We start from the raw sequence: 26,173 nt of genomic DNA, 5'->3' as shown, positions 1-26,173 counted from the left end.
GGACGGGTGGGATGGGCCGTTGAGATAACAGTGCATTCAGTTCGTAGGTACTCGTTCGGTTCATATATCAAGGATTTATCATAACAAACATTGCAATGCAGCTGGACCAACTGTTACAACAACTGACCTCTTAATATCAATAATTCTAATTACATTTTCATTAATAAGGCATTAGCTTGCTCACTCAGGCTAGAATAATAGTTTAGTAATGTTAATAACATAATTATATTTTACCTACTTCAAGTGCTATACATAATTAATTCTATACATAGCACTTACATGTAATCTCTAGACCTATTTTGAACTTGGATTCATTCCAAGTTGGTAATAATTATAATTATGGTATTGTTTACTTTACTTTGCCTTCAGACTGAATAATTATTGTATGTAGGTATTACTACTAGGATTACATAAATTTATTGATTTTTTGTTGAGAATGATGACTTTGAGTATGTCCTTATCTATATACATATATAAAATGCTAACGCTAATGTACGTATGTCCGGGGTTTTCTCTATCACTATCAATTCCAATCAACCCCCTGTTGGGGTGGTAAATACGCCTTGGTCTCTAGATGAAAGTAAGGGAGTTTGGTCGCGGTGGGTGGAAGTGGGTGGCTGTGGGTGGCGAAAATGTTAAAAAAATATATATCTGTCCTTCTTCTGTACTGTACATCTCTATTTCTGTATCACGCAATATAATTTTAAATGTGTCACGCAATATAAAAAATGTGGGTAAGGCATCTGTACTTATATATCTGTACTTCTGGAAGGTTCTAAAAATTTCTGAAATGATCTAGAAAAGTCCAGAATGTGTGTAAATGTTTCAATCGATATGGAATGTTCTAGAAAGTTCTAGATACTTCTGGAAAGTTCTAATATTTTCTAGAATAATCTAGAACGTTCCAAAATCTTCAAAACTGAATGTAGTTGATATAGAATGTTCTGGAAAGTTCTGATATTTTCTAGAATGATCTAAAACGTTCCAAAATGTGTAAAACTGAATGTATTTGATATAGAATGCTCTGGAAAATTCTAATATTTTCTAGAATGTTCTAGAACGTTCCAAAATGTGTTAAACTGAATGTAGTTGATATATAATGTTCTGGAAAGTTCTAATATTTTCTAGAATGTTCTAAAACGTTCCAAAATGTGTAAAACTGAATGTAGTTGATATAGAATGTTCTGGAAAGTTCTAATATTTTCTAGAATTATCTAGAACGTTCCAAAACGTGCAAAACTGAATGTAATTGATATAGAATATTCTGGAAAGTTCTGATATTTTCTAGAATGATCTAGAACGTTCCAAAATGTGCAAAACTGAATACAGTTGATATAGAATGCTCTGGAAAATTCTAATATTTTCTAGAATGTTCTAGAACGTTCCAAAACGTGCAAAACTGAATGTAATTGATATAGAATATTCTGGAAAGTTCTGATATTTCCTAGAATTATCTAGAACGTTCCAAAATGTGCAAAACTGAATATAGTTGATATAGAATGCTCTGGAAAATTATAATATTTTCTAGAATGTTCTAGAACGTTCCAAAATGTGTTAAACTGAATTAAGTTTTACATATTTATGAAATTTCTACATTATTCCATAAGTTTTCAGAACTTTCTAGAACATTCCATATCGATTGAAACATTTACACACATTCTGGACTTTTCTAGATCATTTCAGAAATTTTTAGAACATTCCAGAACATTCTTATGAACAACATTAAGTTTTACACGTTTTGGAACGTTCTAGAACATTCTAGAAAATATAAGAACTTTCCCGAACATTCTAAATCTAAATATATAAAAGAAGAAACTGACTGACTGACTGACTGGCTGACTAACATATCAACGCACAGCCGACACCGCTGGTCCTAGAGATTCCAAATTTGGCACGTAGGTTCCTTATATAATGTAGTCGCTACGGGACGAGACGGGACGGGCCGGGACAGGAATAAGGTTAGGGATAAGGATAGGGACAGGGACAGGGACAGGGACAGCGACAGGGACAGGGACAGGGACAGGGACAGGGACAGGGATAGGGATAATATGGGTATCGTTAGAGGGATATGCAGGCAGTGTAAAACGCAGTGCAAAAAGCAGGCGGCTCAGTGGGAAGGGATATTCTGGAAAGTTCTAATATTTTCTAGAATTATCTAGAACGTTCCAAAACGTGCAAAACTGAATGTAATTGATATAGAATATTCTGGAAAGTTCTGATATTTTCTAGAATGATCTAGAACGTTCCAAAATGTGCAAAACTGAATACAGTTGATATAGAATGCTCTGGAAAATTCTAATATTTTCTAGAATGTTCTAGAACGTTCCAAAACGTGCAAAACTGAATGTAATTGATATAGAATATTCTGGAAAGTTCTGATATTTCCTAGAATTATCTAGAACGTTCCAAAATGTGCAAAACTGAATATAGTTGATATAGAATGCTCTGGAAAATTCTAATATTTTCTAGAATGTTCTAGAACGTTCCAAAATGTGTTAAACTGAATTAAGTTTTACATATTTATGAAATTTCTACATTATTCCATAAGTTTTCAGAACTTTCTAGAACATTCCATATCGATTGAAACATTTACACACATTCTGGACTTTTCTAGATCATTTCAGAAATTTTTAGAACATTCCAGAACATTCTTATGAACAACATTAAGTTTTACACGTTTTGGAACGTTCTAGAACATTCTAGAAAATATAAGAACTTTCCCGAACATTCTAAATCTAAATATATAAAAGAAGAAACTGACTGACTGACTGACTGGCTGACTAACATATCAACGCACAGCCGACACCGCTGGTCCTAGAGATTCCAAATTTGGCACGTAGGTTCCTTATATAATGTAGTCGCTACGGGACGAGACGGGACGGGCCGGGACAGGAATAAGGTTAGGGATAAGGATAGGGACAGGGACAGGGACAGGGACAGCGACAGGGACAGGGACAGGGACAGGGACAGGGACAGGGACAGGGACAGGGACAGGGACAGGGATAGGGATAGGGATAATATGGGTATCGTTAGAGGGATATGCAGGCAGTGTAAAACGCAGTGCAAAAAGCAGGCGGCTCAGTGGGAAGGGATCGTTGTTGTAAGGGATAATGCAAGAAAGTACTTTTTACCCACCGACCATTAGTGTCGAAATACGGGCTATGTGGGTTGTTTATAAAGGTTTCCCCAGCGTATATAGAATACATACCTACTCATACCTACTACCTACGCTGTGGTCGATGTGGTAACATTTCTTCAATCATTGCAAGCATTTCTTTAAAAACAATAGTATTATGTGTAATCGAAATAATCGCAGACAAATGTACCTACAGAGAAACCTACGGATCCAAATGAAAATCTTAATTTTTGTATACGTTTGAATAAAAATACTTTTAGTACGCGGGCGAAGCAGCGGGTAAAAGCTAGTTAAACTATAAATGATATTACTATTGACTATAATTTCGGCAAGTAGGTAATTGTATTGTTATTCTCATCTTGTCTTATTCATCAGATACTTTAAAATAACCCCTTCTTGAAAGTATAAATATATGTTCTGGCCTGGAATCACAAAATACATAATAGTTCAAGTACAGAAGGCTCACTATCAATGAACCAGACTCAAACAGAAAACATTGGGTTGTGAAGCTTGAAACTCGTCAAACTGTATGTGCCGCCCCTGCTGCAACATTCAGTAGTTTTAAAAGTTTCATTAAGCAGATGAATAATAGATTGATAAAGAGGTTGATTTTTGTGTGCATTAGTAAATCATCATTATCATCACCTTGTCCCGGCCGGTTTCGGCCTCAGCGACTGGGTTTGGAATGGCTATTGAGAGTGATGGTAATGAGCTCTCAGGTGGCTGACTTCGCCTTTTTTTCGTAGAGAATAGTACAACCACACTCACTGACTAAATAATGAAAGTAGGAGTAATATTTTTACTACAAATTCATCCATGTGTGTTGATTCACCCACAATGTTGGTTGACCCAAAAAATTAATCTATTTTTATTAATTTTAGTTTTATTTAGTTGATACATTTGTTACACAGTGGTTTTGAGTTGGCACTGATTAATACATACTACAACAAACTATGCCACTGGACAAGTATTGTAAAATATAGATTATGATCTGCTTAGGAAGTAAAAGTTGTTTAGGTTTATTAACAGCTCTTAACAATACCAAGTTTCTCTACTTTTTCATAAACTTAGATTATGGTATCCTGAAATAATGATAAAAGTGATCGGAACTATGGGAGTAAAACTTTAACAAAACTTGCTAAGTGGACATTTTAGAATTTTTAGAGTACTTACAGCCATGAAAATATTAATGTAGTAATGTATTACAAAACTTGGATTCAGGTATAGAATCAATTTAACACTGATCTGAAAATAATAATCTTGGTTTTATTTTAAATTTATGTCTGCTCTAAGGTTTTGTTAAAGTTTTACTCCTATAGTTCCGATCACTGATGATAATGTCTGTTCAAAACTTTAAAACCAGTGAGATAGCCATTGATAAAATAAGATAACATAAGTAGGTGACTTGCAACTAGGTTTAGGCAGTTTTTTTTAACAGATAATCTTAACTAATCTAAAACAAACTATCAATCTTGACGAGATTTTCTATGTTTTCCTATTTATTATTGGTTTTTGTAATAAGTGCTAATCTGGTCTAACTTATCCTTAGGTCCCGGAAAACGCGAATTTTCGAGTTTTCATGCGTTTTTCTTCGCGCGCCATCTCGTGTGCAGTAGTTGTACTGTTAAGACAGAATTCTTTCGGTCGATGTAAGTACTATTTATTGCAAACACTAGATGGCGACACAGGTCAAGGCTAAAACGAATAGAAAATACACTATTTGAGTTTTTGTGGCGAAATGCGCGCCATCTCGTGTGGAGTAGTTGTGTTGTTAAGGCTGAGAATTCTTTCGCTCGATGTAGGTACTATTCATTTTTGAACTAGATGGCGACACATGTCAAGGATACGAAACAGAACCGAGCGAAGCTCGGTTGCCCAGATATTAACTGATAATATGTATTATGAATTCGGTATGCAAGGCATTTGTTTAATGTATTAGGAATGTGGTTTAAGTCAAGCATGTGATTTAAATGCATTGTAGGATATGCTGCTTAGCATTTGTGGCATTCTTGATACTGAATTTCATAACAATATATTTTGTTTTTGTATTTTGTAGGTGTATTAGCCCCGATGCAAAAGAGTTTGTCTAGTAATACAGAAATATTCTGTTTATTCTAATAACGTTTGGACATGTAGGTATATCATGTCACAGTAATGAGAATTGTAAAAGTAGTATAATATAGTTTAATTTGATTGTAAAATAAAATTGCATGTGACTTATATTGTAAAAAAAAAATTTCGTTAAAAAAATGTTGTCTTAATCACATTCTTTTCTCCTATAGCAGTTCTGCATGCATAGGCTTGAAGATTTGTTTTTAGTTTATTAGCAGAACAGTTACTTCCTTTGGGCCACCTGTAGGGCTGCCATCTCGAATTTCGCCAAATCCGGACCAAGATTTAAAAAACCCGGACATTTGGCGTAAATCCCATTTTTTCCCCGGACGAGTCCGAAAAAATGATTTAAGTATTAAGGTTTTCCCCGGACACTTCTTGACACCCCGCCCGGACGGCCCCCGGACGGCCTCCAGCCACCTGGCATCTGGCATGTATTGTATATCCATCCGTAAAAGATAAAATAAAAATCGTCATATTTTTCCTTTCAGTATCAATGATGTTTCTTGAATTTAGATTTAGTTATTGTACAATACTGCCATAAAAAATTAACTAGATTGGTATTAGCATTAAACATTAATGATTTTTGAACTAAGACATTATTTTTGTACAAACAGGAGAACCTCAAAAAATGGTCTGACTAGACGAAAACATAATGCATCGGGGCTAGTATAGGTAATTCCACGGAGGTTGAAGTGAATGATAACACACACAGCTAAATGAAGATTAGTACTGATTGCAAAAAAATTAATGAATGAAATGAGTGAGTGAATGTAAAAAAAAACCGGCCAAGAGCGTGTCGGGCCACGCTCAGTGTAGGGTTCCGTAGTTTTCCGTATTTTTCTCAAAAACTACTGGACCTATCAAGTTCAAAACAATTTTCCTAGAAAGTCTTTATAAAGTTCTACTTTTATGATTTTTTTATATTTTTAAACATATGGTTCAAAAGTTAGAGGGGGGGGACGCACTTTTTTTTCCTTTAGGAGCGATTATTTCCGAAAATATTAATATTATCAAAAAACGATCTCAGTAAACCCTTATTCATTTTTAAATACCTATCCAACAATATATCACACGTTGGGGTCGGAATGAAAAAAAAAATCAGCCCCCACTTTACATGTAGGGGGGGTACCCTAATAAAACATTTTTTTCCATTTTTTATTTTTGCACTTTGTTGGCGTGATTGATATACATATTGGTACCAAATTTCAGCTTTCTAGTACTAACGGTTACTGAGATTATCCGCGGACGGACGGACGGACGGACGGACGGACGGACGGACGGACGGACGGACGGACGGACAGACAGACAGACATGGCGAAACTATAAGGGTTCCTAGTTGACTACGGAACCCTAAAAAACGATTAATATATTTTTGAAAAACATTATTATTTATTGATATACTTATCATTAATGGTATTAAAAGCAGTAAAAAATAATGAGCAAATCCTTTTATAAACCACCGTCACTTGGCATATCTTCATCTGATTCGTTAGGATTGATTATAAGGTTTTGGTTTTCGGTTAAATCATCTATCATAGGTTCCCTTTCCCTATATCTTTCTTTCTTCGTTTTCTTGGGTTTTTCTGAAAATACTGTGAAACGTTTCTTTATCAAGTGCTGCTATTTCTTCGTTTAATTTTCTCATGACGCTATTAAATGTGAACTCAGTATTAAGCTTACTAGCTGCCACTCTTCCTTTTATGATACCCCAACAAAGTTCTATAGGGTTGAGGTCTGGATGGTATGGTGGCAGACGTAATGCTGAGTGCCCATGTATATATCGATATATTTTATATCGGAAGGATGTCCCTATGTTAATTGACGTTATTGCTACCGCGACTTCTATGTCTGCTAATAAGTAATGAAAAAATAGGTAAACACCATTGTAACAGCTACGATGATAAAATAAGGCAATTTATTACGTATTATCTTTGATTTCTACGATTAATATTACAATCATAATCTGACAACTAATTAATCACATACGAGATATTTTATTTTCTGTTTTCTTTGAAAATAGTTCTATAGACGTAATTCTTAACAATAGTTATTTGTTATACAAGGGGGCAAAGTTGTATTTTAACGCCGAGTGTGGAATTGAAAAACGAGTAAGTGAAAGGATTCTATAGTTGAACCACGAGCGAAGCGAGTGGTTCGAGAATAGAATCCTGAACTTGCGAGTTTTTTAACACACGAGAAGTAAAATACATTTGCACCCGAGTGTAACACAAAACTTTTCCCCTCACTATAGCGAGGAAACTACAACGCAAAAAATGCGTTTATCACTGCTTCCAGTAGTTCCACAGGTGGTAAATCATCTTTATTACTAGATTCACCTACTTTTATCAATTTTAAAGCAGTTAATTTGACTTTATTCAAGGTCAAATTACTTTACCCACTAGTGGATAAAATGCGTTTTTACCCGCTGGTATTAAAGGACAAAACACGTGTTTCCGAGCTAGTGAGGGGAAAAATAGTAAATATAAACTTTTTGGTCTTTCTTGCAATTCACTGTTGAATCTGCAGTCGGTACACGGTAAGAACACTAATTTCAAAATCTCGTTGTCATTACATGACAGTGTTACAGTGTGCGTGGCCTCATTTGAGTTGAAACTACCTTATACTTACCACTTACACTTATATGAAACTGTTGGAAAAAAAATCTGCGGTAATTTAATGGTGCAAGGTGGTGGAAGTTAGCTGAATTTAGGAGTTATGGACTAAAACTAGTTTAATTTATTAAAATAAGACTGGTTTATGTATTATTTACTTATTTTACCGAAAATTGCAGTTAAACGTTAAACAGTGTAGACGTAAAGTATACCAATAAATCTTTTTTTTTATTGTTTCTCATGCCAGCTTATGAATTAATGAATTATTGGTGGAAACTAGTAACATATCATAAATCATAATTCAGTCGTAATTTTCACTAAACATAGCCAATGAATCTCTTCCTTTCACACTAAGGTTCACATTATGCGTTATTTGTTTTAAACAGTAGCATACTATGTATATATTTGTCCGGTATACTATTTTTCTTTTTCGATATCATCCCTCTTGAGAAAAGAGCGAATTTTAGATGAGTTGCAATCTAGTAATGCAAAAAACATTAATGTCTAAAAATATGACAGTTAAAATATCTCTGCTTACTTAGGCGATGTGCACCCGCTAGATCAGCTCTTTGGCGTAGCATGCTGTTTTATGGAACTCCCTTTGTCTGGGTTATGGGACTTATGGGAGACCCTTTGTCTGGGTTATGAGACTTATGAGTTATGCTTATGAGCAATTACGAGCGCCCATTTCTTAACCTATCAAGCATTTAAAATGCATTTACACATTTCTGTATGTATTTAGGCTTATTGCCTACCCTAGACCAACGCAACGCAAACGACTCATGTCATCATGCTACCGTTTGTACGCATCTGTGCAAGTGTGCAACTGCACTCGACTACCTGGCCATATCAAATAAGTTCTCTATTTCTGTCCCTTGTATGCCTAAGAGTGAGACCGTCATGATGAATGACGAGGAATTGCAAATCACATCTCGACATGAATAGCGTAAGTTCGCAATAATGCCATGTGCGGAAATAATTATTACTACCGATTTTTACGGTATTTACTTACAGAGAAATAGGCCTTTCCAAAATACACTCCAAAATTGTATTTCTGGCGGCATTTCTTTTACTGTACACACAACTTCCAGTTCTTCAACTATTTCATGTAGAATTGTCTAGAAAAAGTTGGATACAAAGACTGTTCTCTAATCTATGGCTAGATAGAGCTCGTGATCAATCTTCAATTGTTTTGAATTTTGCATGACAAATGTGCATGTCTTTTATTCGATTCTAATCGAAGTCCAATTAATTTTAAGTGGAAGACTTTTTACTATAATGCTTAATGGATGTTTGGATAAAAATAAAACATCAATTAAAATAATACCTACCTAATTATTAGGTACCTACTCTGAGAAGAATACTGGTAAACTCCGAATTTTCGCCTACCTAAAAACTTAGGATCGTCGGTGCTGTACAGTCGACTACAAAGAGATGTATCCATTTTTTCACCTTATTACAATGCAATAAGGTGAAAAAGTGTAATATACATCTCATTGTAGTCGACCGTACCTACATAACATAAAACTAGTGGCTCTTTAAAACGCAAAAGTGAAAAATACTTCGTATAAGTCATTATCAGTATCACTTACAAATCACGATAGTCTTAATTTTCGTATTTTACAACATTTCCAAAAAACTGGATCGACCAAAAGAATTTGGTTAATCATAGAATGTAGTGAAATTTTTTCCTGAGAATCGGTTCAGAATTGGATTGCGGAGAACATCCGGAGTATCCGGACATACAAAAGTAAATCGAGATAAACCGTAGACCTACGCTATCGCTGCGGTCAAATATTGTACTACCTTATTATTAAAATATCCTATGACCTATCCTGGAATCATTGCAGTATAAAGTTTCAAACACGAAGAGATAACAGACAGTAAAGTTGGGTCGCGACTGTCGCGAGCGAACATTACATTATAGTGCTTAGCTGCTGATCGTGATCTTTCAAATATTTACTACTTACACGATCATAAGTGACATGACACACGACGCGACGGAGACGCGATACGGCAAATGGCATAATCAGTAATTACAAATGAGAATGCAGTTTAACTTTTCTAGATCACATTTCGGGCTTTCAATAGTTTCAATCTATATGAAAATCATAAAACAATTTCGTCTATAATTTTTGAAGCTGCGTTATAATCAAAAACTACTGTTCAAACGGTTTTCACCGACCAATAGAGGACAAGGGTTTTGCGTAATCTTTGCAAAACCGGGGCGTTTCAATACTATATCTAGATTTTTGTATAGGTATCTATCTACGTCGAAAAAACTACTACTTTCGTTGCGTAAACTTGGATTAAGTGACGTAGAGAATAGAATAAATTTAACAGGGTGTCCACTTTCTGGAAAGTCAGGGAAAGTCAGGGAAAAGTCAGGGAAGCTCATAGTGGTCATGGAAAGTCAGGGAAAGTCAGGGAAATGATTAGGAGGTCAGGGAAAAATTTGGCACCAAGAAAAAAAAACAAAAAGTATTGAAAAATGTATATGATTTCTTGGGTTGGCCACATCCATGACAGCAAAGATGGATCCCGGTAGTGATTTTAAGGCAACTTAGAATTGTCTCTTTAAACTTTTTATGACCAGTATAGTGCCTGGCCTCCATGCCAGTGATTACTAATGAGAGATATCTTCATGCTCTAGCTGACCTTATGTAATTTATCTATATATATTTGTACAACATTCATAATGGGCGACGTGAAAACGACAAAGTTACGTCGCTGTCCAAATTCTAAGTATCTATCCGACGTTCCAAAGCGGAGTTCCTCATAAAGCCAATGGCGCAAAACGTCACATAGAGGCGCAATTTTGTATGAGTCAAAGGAGCATAGGAGGATAATAAGCCTGACGATAATAATCACTTTGAAACCTAAAGGCATGTCGTGGCAAAACACCTAAATGAGCATCCCGACTCTGACAACAGACAAAAAATTTCGCGCTCGCTTCGCTCGCGTTTACTACTTTTACATAGGTCATATTTTTGTTCGTGGTCAATACTTCGCGCTCACTACGCTCGATATCTCGTTTTCATTTCAAGCCTGCTTTCCTGCATGCTCTCCTGCTCGCTCTGGTACTCCATTTTGTTTGCTATGTTATGTGCTATCAGCTGCAAAAGTGCATGGCGAATTTGTCAATGAGTTCATTTATACTTTCTTCATGCAATTTTGCAGCTCACTGTATGTAATAACTACTATCAGCCCCAGGAACGTATAAAAGTGGAAAATTTTTCGCGCTCGCTGCGCTCGCAATATTTTTTTCTGCCACACCGTATCCAGGGGTGCCAAAACTCAAACTCGCTCTACCCTGATAGAGTGCACGGGCCGGCACTGGTATGGCCAAAAGTAAATGGCGATAACTACCAACTACAGATTTCGTTAACGTTAGTTTTATAAAACCAGAAATTAAAGTTTAATAGTTAACATAAAGGTAAAAAAAACCGTAGGAATGATATATAAGTATGAACTGCCTTGAAAAGTTTAATATTTCGTACTTTACGTACCTACGTGTACAAACATATTCCAGAAAAAAAATAGCTGTGACAGACGGACAGACAGACGCACGAGTGATCCTATAAGGGTTCCGTTTTTCTAAAAAAAACTGCTTTTTTCAGGTTTTTTTTTTCAAGACAGAAAAAAACCGTTTTTTCACAACCCTGAGCAAAAGTGGTAAAAATGTCATCATAGAATGAAAATTTGGTCAGGGAAATTTTCTTAAATGGTCATGGAAAGTCAGGGAAAAGTCAGGGAATTTTTTTTGGGTTTAGTAGTGGACACCCTGTTTAAAAGTGGAAAATGTCTGCCTTGGGTGAGACCTGAACTCACGGCCTCTGGATCGATACTCCAGCGCTCTGCCAACTGAGTCACCAAGACTTCAACCAAGCCAGCGAAATTTTCCACTACTAAGGTCAATGGGACCCGTAGCGACATCTACCGTAAGAGTGTTAAACTTCTTAAACGGCAACCGGAGTTCCAAGTCATATTGGAAATTCACCAGTTACGATGCGCTAACCATGCTAAATTTTAACTTCTGATTAGCAGAAACGTCTGCAATCGATGCCGTTAGGCTTAGAATAAATTTAAAAGTGGAAAATGTCTGCCTTGGATGAGACTTGAACTCACGGCCTCTGGATCGATACTCCAGCGCTCTGCCAACTGAGCCACCAAGACTTCAACCAAGCCAGCGAAGCTGCTGGAGTATCGATCCAGAGGCCGTGAGTTCAAGTCTCACCCAAGGCAGACATTTTCCACTTTTAAATTTATTCTAAGCCTAACGGCATCGATTGCAGACGTTTCTGCTAATCAGAAGTTAAAAAGTAGAGAATAGAGATAAAATTTAGGTCCTCTATATCAGACTAAGTCAATATTATGTTCTGTTCTGTTACGTATGTCATTATACGTATGCGTACATTTATAATAGAACTTAAAGTAGTTCAAAGCCATAATTTTTGTTTTAATTTGTGTTTTGTGTTAATTTGTGCTTTTTGATTTCTCTCTGCACCATTTGTATTGAATCTCTGTTTGGCCCTATGGTTGACTGGTAGATAATGCCTTTTGGCATTAAGTCCGCCATTTGTACATTTTTGTATATTTTGTGCAATAAAGTTTAAATAAATAAATAAATAATTTCGATGTTCATTGGCATCGAGAACTGCCAAGTTGCCGACTTCACTATGGTGTTATCCGAAAAAAATGCGCGGATTATAAAGTGTGTATTATATTGTAATATTTGTCGTGTTACTCGTCACGCCACGTCACGTAGACCAAGCATTGATTTAGTAAAGCGGCCCTTTAAATTGAATTACTGAAGGGATTACCAGTTTCCCAGACATCAGTCTGTCAGTTATTCGCCGCCTTTTTTAAGAAAAAAAAACACTTTTAAGTTGACCTCGAAAGCTCATGCAGATTTCACGTGAAGCTTTTGGCATAAAAAACTAATAATATTCGCGCCAGCGAGTAGGTATAATAATTATAATATAGAATTCTAGAAGCTTATAACTTTACTTTTACTGAACTTTACAAGAGTCGTATTTGTTTTGTTGCAGAAAGAACTGCATCTTCAACCTGGACTGAGATAAGCCGCCATGACGTCACGGTAAGTTTATATCTAAGAATGATATGAATAAGTAGTACGCTTAGACCATCGACCTGCAATCTGAGCTGCGCCCGTAGCCGGTACAATCGTTTATAGAGTCACTCCAAGATAAAATGGCAGCGATTTTGATATCGCCGCCTCTGCAATGGTTCAGTGGTGGGCAAACTTTTTCCATCGAGGGCCTAAATTTAAGGAGGGGCAATATTTCCACCAAAAATGCGTTCTTGCTACGTCAGTGCTGGGCATATCACACACTATTTTGAAGGACGGATGAAGGGCCGGATAACATCCTTGCCCCGGGCCGTACTTTGCCCACCACTAAGATAAGTAATCGTCATATCATGACTTCATGGAAACATATAATATTTGCACTGGTCACTTCTGACTCTATAGGAGTTATCTCTTTCAATCGTAGTAGCCACGGAGCGATAACGATTGTACTCTTTGCTAAGGGCTCTGTTACGTATGAACGAGGACTACAAACTATTGTTTTCTCTAGACAGATTGACATGACTGACACCACAAAACGCCTTAGGTATTATTTTATTTGTGTAAAGATCGGACTTTAATTGTGTACTAAAACATCTTGTTTTCCACTTCATAGTTTTCTTTTAAATATCACTTAGTACCTTTACCTTTTGACCGCCACAGACGGTTGAGCCCATCACCGGACAGTGTCCAATGACACCAACGATGACCACAGCCGGTCTGCTTAGCAAATGTAAGAGGGTACGCGATACCATTACCTTTAAATACCTCTTTCGTGGACACTACACCAGACACAATGGATAGATTTGATAGCCATCTATTAAATTTTAAATAACATAGGCCGGTTCATACATATAAATAAAACATACAATAAAGAATTTTTTTTTGCTAGCCGTTTCGATGTGTTTGTATGTATCCCCGCCAATTCGGATAATATGCGTCCAAGTGGTCCCAGTGGTGGTGCAGCCAGTTCTGGTCGGTATATGTGAACCCCGGCCTGGTGGTGAACAGGTATACGGTAATTTACCCTCGGTTTTATAAAATACAACTCTTGAATTAACTACAAAATAACGCTATAGGTAATACGTTAAATTGGAGTATCTTTAGCTTATCTATTATTTTTCCTTTATCATTCAAACCATAAATAAATTGAAATTGCATTACGCATAAGTAATTGAATCACTTAGCAACCAGTTCTGGTCGAGTTAAGGGCAATTACAACCCCTAGTTACATCGTTGAATGTCGAGTGACGTCAACACCGGCACGAGGCGTAGGTTGCTGAGAGACGTCTGCAGCCCACGCCTCGTCGAGCCAGCTGATATAAGGATTCTGATGAGACAAGTTTAATTTTAGCATTATTTTTTGACGGTTGGATGATTTTGTGTGGCGGCTGATGTGGTAATACCTCCTCGTTGTCAAATTTTGGTGTTTGAAATTGCCTAGATTCCCAATCTAACAGGTCTGGCGAAGACTTGGTGAATGCACATGATGTATTTGGAAATAAGGTCCCAAAGACGAACGATTAGTTAGTAAATTGGCGAATCAAACTGCCATTTTAGTAGTTGGGACTTAAATAAAACCGGCCAAGAGCGTGTCGGGCCACGCTCAGTGTAGGGTTCCGTAGTTTTCCGTACTTTTCCCAAAAACTACTGAACCTATCAAGTTCAAAACAATTTTCCTAGAAAGTCTTTAGAAAGTTCTACTTTTGTGATTTTTTTCATATTTATTAAATATATGGTTCAAAAGTTAGAGGGGGGGGACACACTTTTTTTCCTTTAGGAGCGATTATTTCAGAAAATATTTATATTATCAAAAAACGATTTTAGTAAACCCTTGTTCATTTTTAGGGTTCCGTACCTCAAAAGGAAAAAACGGAACCCTTATAGGATCACTTTGTTGTCCGTCTGTCCGTCCGTCCGTCTGTCAAGACCCTTTTTCTCAGGAACGCGTGGAGGTATGAAGCTGAAATTTATATCAATTACTCAGGTCTACTGTCCCTTGAAGCTGTGAAAAAATCAAACTTCTAAGCCAACGCAATCAAAAGATACAGCCGTTTATGCCGCAAATTTTCGACACTTGCAAGGGAATCAAAACCTACAGGGTGCTTCCCGTGAACTCAGAATCTTGAAATTTGGTACGAAGCAACGTCTTATAGCATAGATAAAGGAAAAATTACGAAAACCATAAATTTTTAGTTACATCACATAATATATTTTTTTTTAATAATTTTAACCTTAAATAAAATGGGTAGCCATTTTAGATAAATGATATGTGTTAATATAAAATAAAGGATTACTTAAACGATAAAGAGATCTTTGTCTTAAATTTATGCTCCTCCATCTTTCCCCATTGTAATGTTATGAATTTCATTTTGCAATAAAAATACCATAGTTATGACTCGATTGTCGTAATGAACGAACTTTGTAAACCTTGCAGGTTTGTACGGAACCCTCGGTGCGCGAGTCCGACTCGCACTTGGCCGGTTTTTTAAATACCTATCCAAAAATATATCACACATTGGGGTTGGAATGAAAAAAAAGTCAGTCCCCACTTTACATGTAGGGGGGGGGGGTACCCTAACAAAACATTTTTTCCACTTTTTATTTTGCCACTTTGTCGGCGTGATTGATAAACATATTGGTACCAAATTTCAGCTTTCTAGTGTTAACGGTTACTGAGATTATCCGCGGACGGACGGACGGACGGACGGACGGACAGACAGACATGGCGAAACTATAAGGGTTCCTAGTTGACTACGGAACCCTAAAAATGCAACTTAAGATATATCATCGTCTTATGGAATTTTTACTCACATAGCTATGCCGTAACTTACGTATTAAGGCACACGTTAAAATGCTACAGTTAGTAGCAATTTACGGCCTTTTGTAAAACCATCTATAAAACGGGGCGTTTATCCGACAAATTGTTTCAATTAAGTTGCCCTATTAGATTACTGTTAATTGGTCGACGTCGCTCCCACTCAGGCCTACCTGTTGTACAAAGTTTTATAAAAAAAAAACGATAAATAAAAATGCTGAGCAATATGGCTTAAAAATTCGGATACACGGTGACTGCAAGGGGATACAACGCGAAAAACTCTGAACGTGACATCGATATATCGTTTGCATCGATGTTGAACGTTAACGTTTTCATACATTCAACCAATTTGAATCCTAAGGCTACTGTGGAACCTTTTCACAGTTAACGACAAAAGTGACTTCTATGCCCAATAATTCCCAATGATTCAAATTAGTTGACCGTACCTATCTCAATGCGCTACTATTTAAATTGCCATCTTCTCCTGGTCACCTTCTAACATAACATAACCCACCAACCACTCCATGATGTATCGCATAACCAGTATTCTCATAGCATGTGGTTTGTGCAGCATCAGGAATAGTACCACCCCATCTCATCCCGTGGGTTTCGTATAAGAAGACTAAGGGAAAACCGATGGCAATTTCGGCAGATAGGCATACGAGCAAGGCTTGTCCACTGTCCGACCTATGCGCGCCGCCACCACACATTTAAGTCACAACAAGACTTCACAGCGGCTTTAATCAAAAACTGCTAAGTTATGGTGGTCCTTTACTTAACTCATTTTATTGGAAGCCTATGCATTCTAGATTTTTTACGTTACTTGCACGGCCCAGGCAGCCTTATTGTTACTCTTATCTCCGTTAGCCTGGCACGACCTGTTACTGTTTGCACAGACGAATTATGTTCGAAATTGCGAAATGAATTACGTCGGTTTATTCAAGTGCACGTCACACTCATTATGTTGAAGCGGGTTCACTGAAAATGTGTTCTATGGTTTGTTAAACCGATTGTGTGATGGTATGCTCAGATGTCATATGCAGACCGTTTAGATTGAGGAGAATAAGGGCATAATGAACAGAAGATGTTGAGCATTTTCTTAATTCGAATTTTTAAAAGTTTTGTTGTCTTTATTAGTGTCCGATCAAATCGATCTTGTCTACGTCTGGTTTCGGCATAAATATGTTCGGAGGTTCGTTTTCGCGAAAAGAATCGGTTTGAATAGGATGCAGAAAAATACTGTAATTCAAGTGATGCGATAATGCATAAATTACGCATTATCGCATCACTTACATAACACAGTCTCGAAAGATGCCAATCATTTTATGCATATACATATATGACCGTGGTGCACCATACCTAAAGGTTCCTTGTCCAGTCGACTACAAAGAGATGTATCCACTTTTTCACCGTATTAATTACAATACAATAAGGTGAACAAGTGGATAGGATACATTTCTTTGTAGTCGACTGTTCAATGAGCATCAGGAACCCTTTTGCCTTGGAAAAGCATATAATTAGGAAAATCAAGCAACCAATAAAACGATGCAATATAATTATGCGGGTGACTAATAATATCACTGTATACCAGTGGCATGGTGTCGATGTCGGTACAACTCGATTCCCTAAAATTCTCCAGTATCTGTAGAAGTCCATACAGAACAGATCCTGAAAATCCCTCCGGCTTTAAATTTTCACGCCAATATACCATGGAGACATTCAATGGTCATGACCATGATAAATATTAAATAATTATGAAGTTTACCTTAAAAATATGTATAATCTTTATGTGGCCAGGCTGGACCGCCTGTTCGTGCTGCTGGAGGCGGGCGCCGGCTCGGCGACGCGGCGCGCTGCAGCGCGGCAGCTGGGCGAGGTCCAGAAGGCACACCCAGAGGAACTGCACCGCCTACTACATCGCCTGATGAAGCATCTCCGCTCGCCCGCCTGGGAGACACGGGTCGCCGCCTCGCAGGTACTGTCTAGGTTAGACTTACTTGTGGTGATATTAGGCGAGGTCCAGAAGGCACAGGCACCCCAGAGGAACTGCACCGTCTGCTCCACCGCCTGTCCCGTCTGATAAAATATCTCCGCTCGCCCGCCTGGGAGACAAGGGTCACCGCTTCGCAGGTATTGTCTAGGTTAGAATTAGTTGGGACTGTGTAGCTAATTAGGCAAGGTTTTGGTACACCACCTGATAGAACATCCAGCCCCGCCCGCCTGGAAGACCAGGGACGCTGCCTCACAGGAAATGTCGCAACATTTAGAATATTGTAGTGGCAATACTAATTGGCGACTGTTGCACAGTATAATAAATAGTACTATCGTACAGTATGGCCACTCCCGCTCCCCGCTGAAAGTGCCGCCCACCCCCTCTCGGTTACCTCACAGTTACCGCCTGTCAAAAACGCCAACAGTCGACCTGTCATATCTCACTCATACAAGCACGGTATGCGTTCACCTACACGAGCTTAGACTGTGTGCTAGGAACGCGCCCCTTTCATATATTTGATCGCCAGTGTCCGAGATGTGACTGTTGTCAAGCAAGATTAAAGAATTAGGTTAGGTAAGTAGAATCATGTCTATAGCTACTACCTACGTTACTTTATCTATCGAACCTGCATGTGCCCTGTGCCTGTGGTAATCCAAACGGCTCTTCTTGTAAACGGGGAATTCCCTTCTATTATTATAACTAACACCCGTGGCTTATTCACACATGTTTATATGAAAGTCCATTAATGCGGCGTAGATGAGGTTTAGGCGCATATGAACATGACTAATTAAAAATGAATCAACAAGTCATTTTGAGAAAGATGATATTTGTTAATTGAACACAAACAAGGAATATCATCCTGAGATACATAAGATCGTAGAATACGTAAGATCATTGATGATCTTTTTCACACTGGGGTGGAGTTGAGTTGAGGTTGAAACTTAGCGTCATAGCGTGTATTCGCATTGCATTAAGTTTTTCCGAATTATTATACGAAGACAATTGGTTTTAGGCGTTTTAGCCGGGAGCTCTTCGAACTTTGATGAAGGAAATCAGCATGAGAAAATTGGGAAACCTCTATTGGTAGGTATTATTCAAGTATTTTGGTACCCTTCTGAGCTGAAAGGTCGTATGTTCGTCGTGATGCGCTTATAACATTACGTTCCTATAACCCAAAGCTTATCCCAATTCTAGACAGAAAGGAAGATGAGTACGAAAATAGATTGAATCAGTCTTATCTAAAATCAACCTAGACATACCCCGTATCTTGAAAATCATGGAGACGATTCGATATATTACGATTTACGATCGTCTATTTTTATTCTATAAGAAGCTTTCTTGACTATATTTGGAAGCAGTTGCCGTCAATAAGGTTCATTACGGCTAATCAGCTGTCAATAGCTCTCAATCATTACAAATTACGCAACAAGGACATTGGAGACGAACCTGTTTGATTAAAAAGGAAAACTAGATCAACAAGCCGGTTATCTTTTCTGTAACACAGATAAAGTATCTGAAACTTGTCTTTTTCTGCGTTACCTATGATGTTAAATATGCTGTATAAAGTCTATATTATAGATAGAAGACACCTTAATAGTTCAGGTTGTCGACTTTAAAGGTTAGTTTTGACAATTCGGACATCATCGTGAATCAACTGACACGACATATGTAAAATCTAAGGCCTGATTTAGACGGTGTGCCAACTCGCATGCGATTTTAGTTACATTGCGGGCTGTTGAGGTTACATAAAATTTTGCACAGCCATCAAATACCGCAATGTAATAAAACTCGTATGCGAGTTGTCGTACCGTCTAAATGGGCCCTAAGAGTAAAAAAAATAGTATTTTATACAATCGTGAGCTTTTCAGTCGAGTACCTAAGTCATAGTATTTACCTGAGCGGGCAGGGTGTCCAAGAAAACCTATACAATCGTGAGCATTTTCAGTCTTTCAGTTCGTCAGTTTTTCTTTAACACATACACTCTTATTTAATCACAATGTTTGTCAGTGGTAACTAAGCAGTCGAATACAAGCCGCTGTCATTAATACCTACACGCCCTGTCAATCACGCACGTCAGCAGCCAGGGTGCCACCAGTTGCTAAGCAGTTGTTATTTTAGTGGTAACTAAGCATCAACATTTCATGTGATTAACCAAAAAGAGTGATAAGCTTAATTATATCACTATTGTATACAATACTTTTTCTACGAGTCATCATCTGCATCATCAATGGACGGAAATATCATCATTCATGCAAGTTAAAATTAATGTTAATAGAGTCGTTCACCGTTGTATCAACATCGAATTACCTAGCAACCAATTGTTTGTAATAACCGTCTCTGATTGGCCGATAACGCGACAGATAAAAAAAAATGTGTTTCAGATGGAGGAAAATTTGCCAGGTATCGCAAATTAGTATAGATTTTGTATGAAGTTCTATTTTTGAAATTATTACAGTTAACTAAAGTCAACTATAATGGAATTATTATAGTTGAGTCGGAACTGCCATAGAGTATCCAACACTGAAAAGTTAGCACTTATAGTTTAGTCTGCGGTGTCCTAATTGACAGATTACAGTCGACAAGTAGAAAAAATTATTTTGATTTTAGGTTAGATTTAAAACTTTAAAACCCCTTTAGATCTAAAATCCCGACAGCGATGGTTCATATATGTAGATCCTATTTAATTTTTACCGCTGTTTTCTTTAAATTCAAGATCTAATCAGTATCTCCGGTCTATCTATTTTCTTTTCCTCCCTTCGCGTTCTCATTTCCCGGTATAGAAAAATACACAATTCATGTTAATTGATTGAAAGTTATAACTTATAAGTAATCCCAACCATTCTAAAAAGGCAAACGGATGATATTAGTTTCCTTTGACTGTGTTATGAAAACTGCGGAAAACTATCCAGACGTTAAATAGTGGCTTGGCCCTGGCCAAGCCACTATTTAACGTCACCCAAAAAACGAATAATGGTTTCAGATTCATGCTTGTTGATGAAGATAATTATGTATTCCATTGATTCCATGTATACTTCTAGTTTACCTTTTAGTAATTATGTATTGAAATTAAAATTATAATTAAAAGCATTATTGTAATTGAAAACACTGCATCCTTGGGTCATGGCACGCAGGTTAAGGTTTTCATTGTTGTATTCAGTTTTACTCTGCATTTCTTCTACATGCAGTTTTTGGTCCGGGTCATACTGCCAGTTGCCACACTTGTTTATTTACACTTAAAAAAAACTGAATGACTGATATAGGTACCTAATTATCCTCTGTAGACGAATTTGATCCTTGGGTAAGTAAACACATTTTCTCTTATACATGTACATATTTATTGTACATACGTAGGTATCAAAAACGATAATCTTTCAAAAATTTTCGATTTTGGGTTAGTATCCCTTATGTTGGAAAACATTTCTAATTAGAAATGTTTTCCAACATAAGGGATACTAACCCAAAATCGAAAATTTAACCAATTGGTTTAGCTTTGTTTCCAGAAAATTTTCTTACTGCAAATAATGGCTGTTGAGGAAAAATTTGTACCTACTCATTTGTGCCATTTTTCACCAAATAGTATGAACGTGGGTATAAAGGTACAAAATTAGTTTGGTTTTACCACTTTTCCCATAAGAGATACTATGAGGATAACGACAATCGTGCAACATTTTCATATTTTCCATCAGCCGCCGCAACCGATCTCTAAGCTCGATTATTCAAATCGCTTATCATTCGATTTGTATTCGATCCTGCGCCGGCGCTGCATTGTTCGCTTGCTCAACTTGCATATTCGGGATGTGAAATTAAAGGAGCCGGCAAATTGGAATGTCCGGTAGACGGTAATGGACTTTAAAATTAGTGATTATTATTGACAAGAATTCAAAATACTTCACAGGTCGGTCTATCTGGATTAGTAATGTCCCGTTCTCTAAGTAGGGAATGTTCCCTATGAAGGAAAATTTCCTTCTATGGAAATAGTCTCCGTTTGGGGAATTTTCCCGGGAATGTGGCATCACTAGGGTATATCTTTCGTGGTACGCTCCGAGTTGCAAATTGTTCACCCATAGTAATATGTCGATGGGAGTGATTGCTTCTGCTTCAGAACCACTTCAGAAAAGACATGAGAGCTCCAGCCAGATAAAGAGTAGAGACTAAGGGTGCCTTTCCACCAGAGATGTGCTACGCTGCGTTGCTATGGATGCGTCCACAGAACTTAATTTAGATAGAAGAAACAAATTCATATATTTGTATAGGGGCCGAGCGTGTCAAATTTTGTACTGATGTTGATTCTTGCCTGTAATTTTAAATATGTCTCAGGCTCTTGATTGTTCATAATTTTTGTCTTGTTGCAATTGAATATCACGTAACGAGGCATTTTTTATGTTTTGGTTGACTTCAACTTACAAAAATTGACGCCCGAAAGCTGCAAGCTGCGAGTAAAGACGGACAACTCAGTGGATTTCACTGAGTTCATTTGACACGCTAAGTAGATACGTTTGCTTGATCTATGGTATATATGACATCTGTGGATCCATCTAATATCCTACCTACCTATCAACCCGTTCCCACTAGCGCTATGCTTTGTGGAATAATGAACATGATTGATGGATAAATGATGGATATCAAACACATTCACGTAACGCATCCCTGGTGGAAAGACACCCTAAGACACTCGTCAACTCAGTCAGGGGTGGTGATTCCAAATTATAATTATAATTAAGAAAAATCGATATTCGTAATTTCGTACCAAAAATATAATATAAAATATTATGTTTATATCAAGTTGGTTTAATTTCAAACAAAAGTATCTAAGAGTAAGGCCAAGGGTAACTCACTCTATACAAAGACATAGTCTACAGTCAAAGAAAAACCGGCCAAGAGCGTGTCGGGCCACGCTCAGTGTAGGGTTCCGTAGTTTTCCGTATTTTTCTCAAAAACTACTGAACCTATCAAGTTCAAAACAATTTTCCTAGAAAGTCTTTATAAAGTTCTACTTTTGTGATTTTTTTCATATTTTTTAAACATATGGTTCAAAAGTTAGAGGGAGAGGGACGCACTTTTTTTTCCTTTAAGAGGGATTATTTCCGAAAATATTAATATTATCAAAAAACGACCTTAGTAAACCCTTACTCATTTTTAAATACCTATCCAACAATATATCACACGTTGGGGTTGGAATGAAAAAATATATCAGCCCCCACTTTACATGTAGGGGGGGTACCCTAATAAAACATTTTTTTCCATTTTTGATTTTTTCACTTTGTTGGCGTGATTGATATACATATTGGTACCAAATTTCAGCTTTCTAGTGCTTACGGTTACTGAGATTATCCGCGGACGGACGGACGGATGGACGGACGGACAGACAGACATGGCGAAACTATAAGGGTTCCTAGTTGACTACGGAACCCTAAAAAACGTACCTCAGGTCAGGACCATATGGGAAAAAGTACACTGAGAGACATTTGCATTGTGAATTTAACAAGTTCGACTTGTTGCGGTTTATCCGTTTGAATCAGCCAAACGTATGTTTAAAACAATATGTGTCAGGTTGTTTTTATAAAATCGACTTGTTGATTCAAATATATTGCCGATTCAAATGACAAGTAGCTTGTTGTTTGAACCAAAGAGCACGTAGGCGCTATTTTAACCAAAAAACTTGTTGAACGAACATGAAAACTGGTTGTATTTTCTCTCAGTGTACGGTGGCCTAGGTGGTGTTACGCTGTTACACCTTTGGGGGACGCTTGGCTAGGTGGCGCTAATATTAATATTTGACATTTTAACACATATCAAGCTAAAAATTGTCAAAACTGAGGTTCAAAAGTTTTAAGCCTGTGTCGAGTCGAGAGATGGCAGTCTATGCACTGTGAATACACATTTTACTTTGACAGGAACTCTCTATAATACTTGATCCTCTTTGCTCTAAATATGTCTTTAAAGTACAGTTGAACTGTGATAATCAGATTAATCAGATGCCGACCGTCATCAACTCATCGTACATTGTTTTACCTGTAAATAACCTTGAATGAAAACACGCATTTCGCCAAACAGTGATTATCTGTTATCTCTCTTGTTACAATGTTAAATGACCCGCGAATTCGACCGGGCACCTTACGCAATTGTGTACGTAATAATGCCGCTGATGTACCATAGATGTTATCCGATTTCGATATTGTTTGATATGTTTTTTATATTATTTATATGTTTGTGTTTTGTTGCATAATGTCGGGTGGTAATGGTGGTATACCATTTGAACGGACACCATACAATTTTCAAAAATAAAGATTTAAACCAACTGCAGTGAACCAATCGTTTATAATTGCCAATGGAAGATACAATACATCATTTTTTAGGGTTCCGTATCAAAAAGGAACCCTTATTTTTAATTTATTCAAGTCTCGTAGACGTTTCTTGTATGTTTTGAAGAGTATTTTTTTCAGAAGGTTTGAGACCTAAGAAACTCGAATAAATCTTGTATCTCAATTTATACCCCCCCCCCCCCATTATAAAAAAACTTATCTGACACCGAAAATAGAATTCGCGACATGGACTCTCAATCTCGAGCACATGCTGTGAATGTAACAATGGCATTCCTTCTCACAATGGAGATGCATCTCGATGGAAAATAGCTTCTGACGTAAGTGGATTAAACTGCTCCACTTATGTCGGCCGATTAAACCCTCGGACTCTGACGTACGTATGGAATTTCATATAAGCATTCGAATGGATGAGAAGAGAATAAGGGTCTTTCTTCAATTATCGCCATGGAATCAGCCAATGATAAAACCTTATCTACGCAATAGGAGCGAAAAATGCTCGGTTGACCTTTAAGTGAAGAACCGCTCCGATACCCGTTTTTCATACAAAAGTCTTAATTTTCTGTCCTAGATATTGGCATTTTTGAAATTTGGCGGGAAAATGAGCAGTAGGTACGTTTGTATGGAGAATTGTTTGTGACCTATTCTCCTAAGACGCGTCGACAACTTTGTCGCTTTCATTGCGTCTAGATATTTTTTTTTTCTGTCAGCTAACGCCGATTCTGTGTCGATAAGTGTATGGAGGCCCTGAGTATGTTTTTACTGATTTTATTTTCAGTTTTAAGTGGAAACAGACATAAATCATTCAGGCAGGTCAGGGGCTCTGTAAAATGCGCAATAAAACACATGTGTGGCAGAATCAATTTGATACCGTCATTCCAAAAGCGTGAGAGATTCGTCATCATGCAACGGTAAAAATATCATTAAAATTTGCATTCTCTGTGGATTTGGCGAGTCTATGGAATATGAGTAAAATATGACTCATTTCTGCATGCCTATAAATATTATGAAAGGATCTTCTGGGGACTGGTTTGTGGACCCGATAATTATAGACAATCTGGACTATTCTGGACGTAGTATTGACATTTTTTTATGAGCTGGCAACAACTAATACGGACATCAAGAAGTTGTCTTTAATTTTCAGCATGTGATCTTAACTGATCAACTGCACTAATGGATGTTACAGAAGACTGTCTCTTACCGTAAAAACACTTGTGTCTTTACCTTTCACAGACTTGTCTTGTTCACTATTTTATTTTATTTTACTTTATTAGGTACACCAAACAGATTTCGTACAAAATCTTGATAACAATTAAATCTTATGCTAAGTGGCTTAAAACTAGCACGAGATCCAAAACAAGTGTACTCAGCATGTTTTACAATTCAGCAGAAATAATACATATTTTAACACTATCTAGTAAGTAAAACTACAATAGCAAACATCACAGAACTATTGGGTAACAATTTAGCTAATACCATATAAGGGAGTAATTAACTTAAGCTAAGGGTATACGCATTTAAACTATACGAGTGAGACAAACTTAAACATATTTAAACGGTAGAAGGAAAATTTAGCAGTCAGTGACAGAAGAAGATGAATATGAGGAATATGAAGTAATAATACTATAAGGTTTAGGTACACATTCTTAGTTAACACTGAAAACAATGGCACGACACAAAAAGTATTGGGTTGGTAAGAAAGTAATGAGCGAATCATAACCAATATTGTAATTTTTATTTAATTTATTATTTTAATCATTTATCAAAAATATAACGGCCTTCGTTATCTACTACTTGTCTCCATCGTTCTGGTAAAGAATGGATAGCATCGGCGAAGAAGTTCTTAGGTTTAGATTCAAAAAACTCAGCTATGTACTGTCGTAGATGGGCTTGATCATCGAACTTTTTTTCATTCAAGGCATTGCTTAGCGATCTGAACAATGCGTAATCCGTAGGTGCCAAGTCTGGAGAGTACGGTGGATGAGGTATCACTTTCCAACCTAGCTCCAATAGCTTTAGCCGAGTCACTTTTGCAATGTGTGGGCGAGCATTGTCGTGTAAGAAAAAAACTTTAGCATGCTGTGGACGAT

General features: G+C 37.2%; 1 protein-coding gene across 1 annotated transcript in view; it reads left to right on the top strand.

The window, feature by feature from the left end:
- LOC125233147 (TATA-binding protein-associated factor 172) overlaps positions 1 to 26,173 on the top strand; it is a 67,898-nt gene that overhangs the window by 514 nt on the left and 41,211 nt on the right. The window contains 2 exon segments of the mRNA XM_048139027.1: positions 12,915 to 12,964; positions 17,568 to 17,745. Coding sequence (XP_047994984.1) covers positions 12,954 to 12,964; positions 17,568 to 17,745 — 189 coding nt within the window. The 5' untranslated portion in view covers positions 12,915 to 12,953.

Source organism: Leguminivora glycinivorella, chromosome 14 (assembly GCF_023078275.1).
Source record: "Leguminivora glycinivorella isolate SPB_JAAS2020 chromosome 14, LegGlyc_1.1, whole genome shotgun sequence".
Taxonomy (NCBI): Eukaryota; Metazoa; Arthropoda; class Insecta; order Lepidoptera; family Tortricidae; genus Leguminivora; species Leguminivora glycinivorella.
The sequence above is the reverse complement of the archived record's forward strand: the minus strand, read 5'-3'. Positions and strand labels throughout refer to the sequence as shown.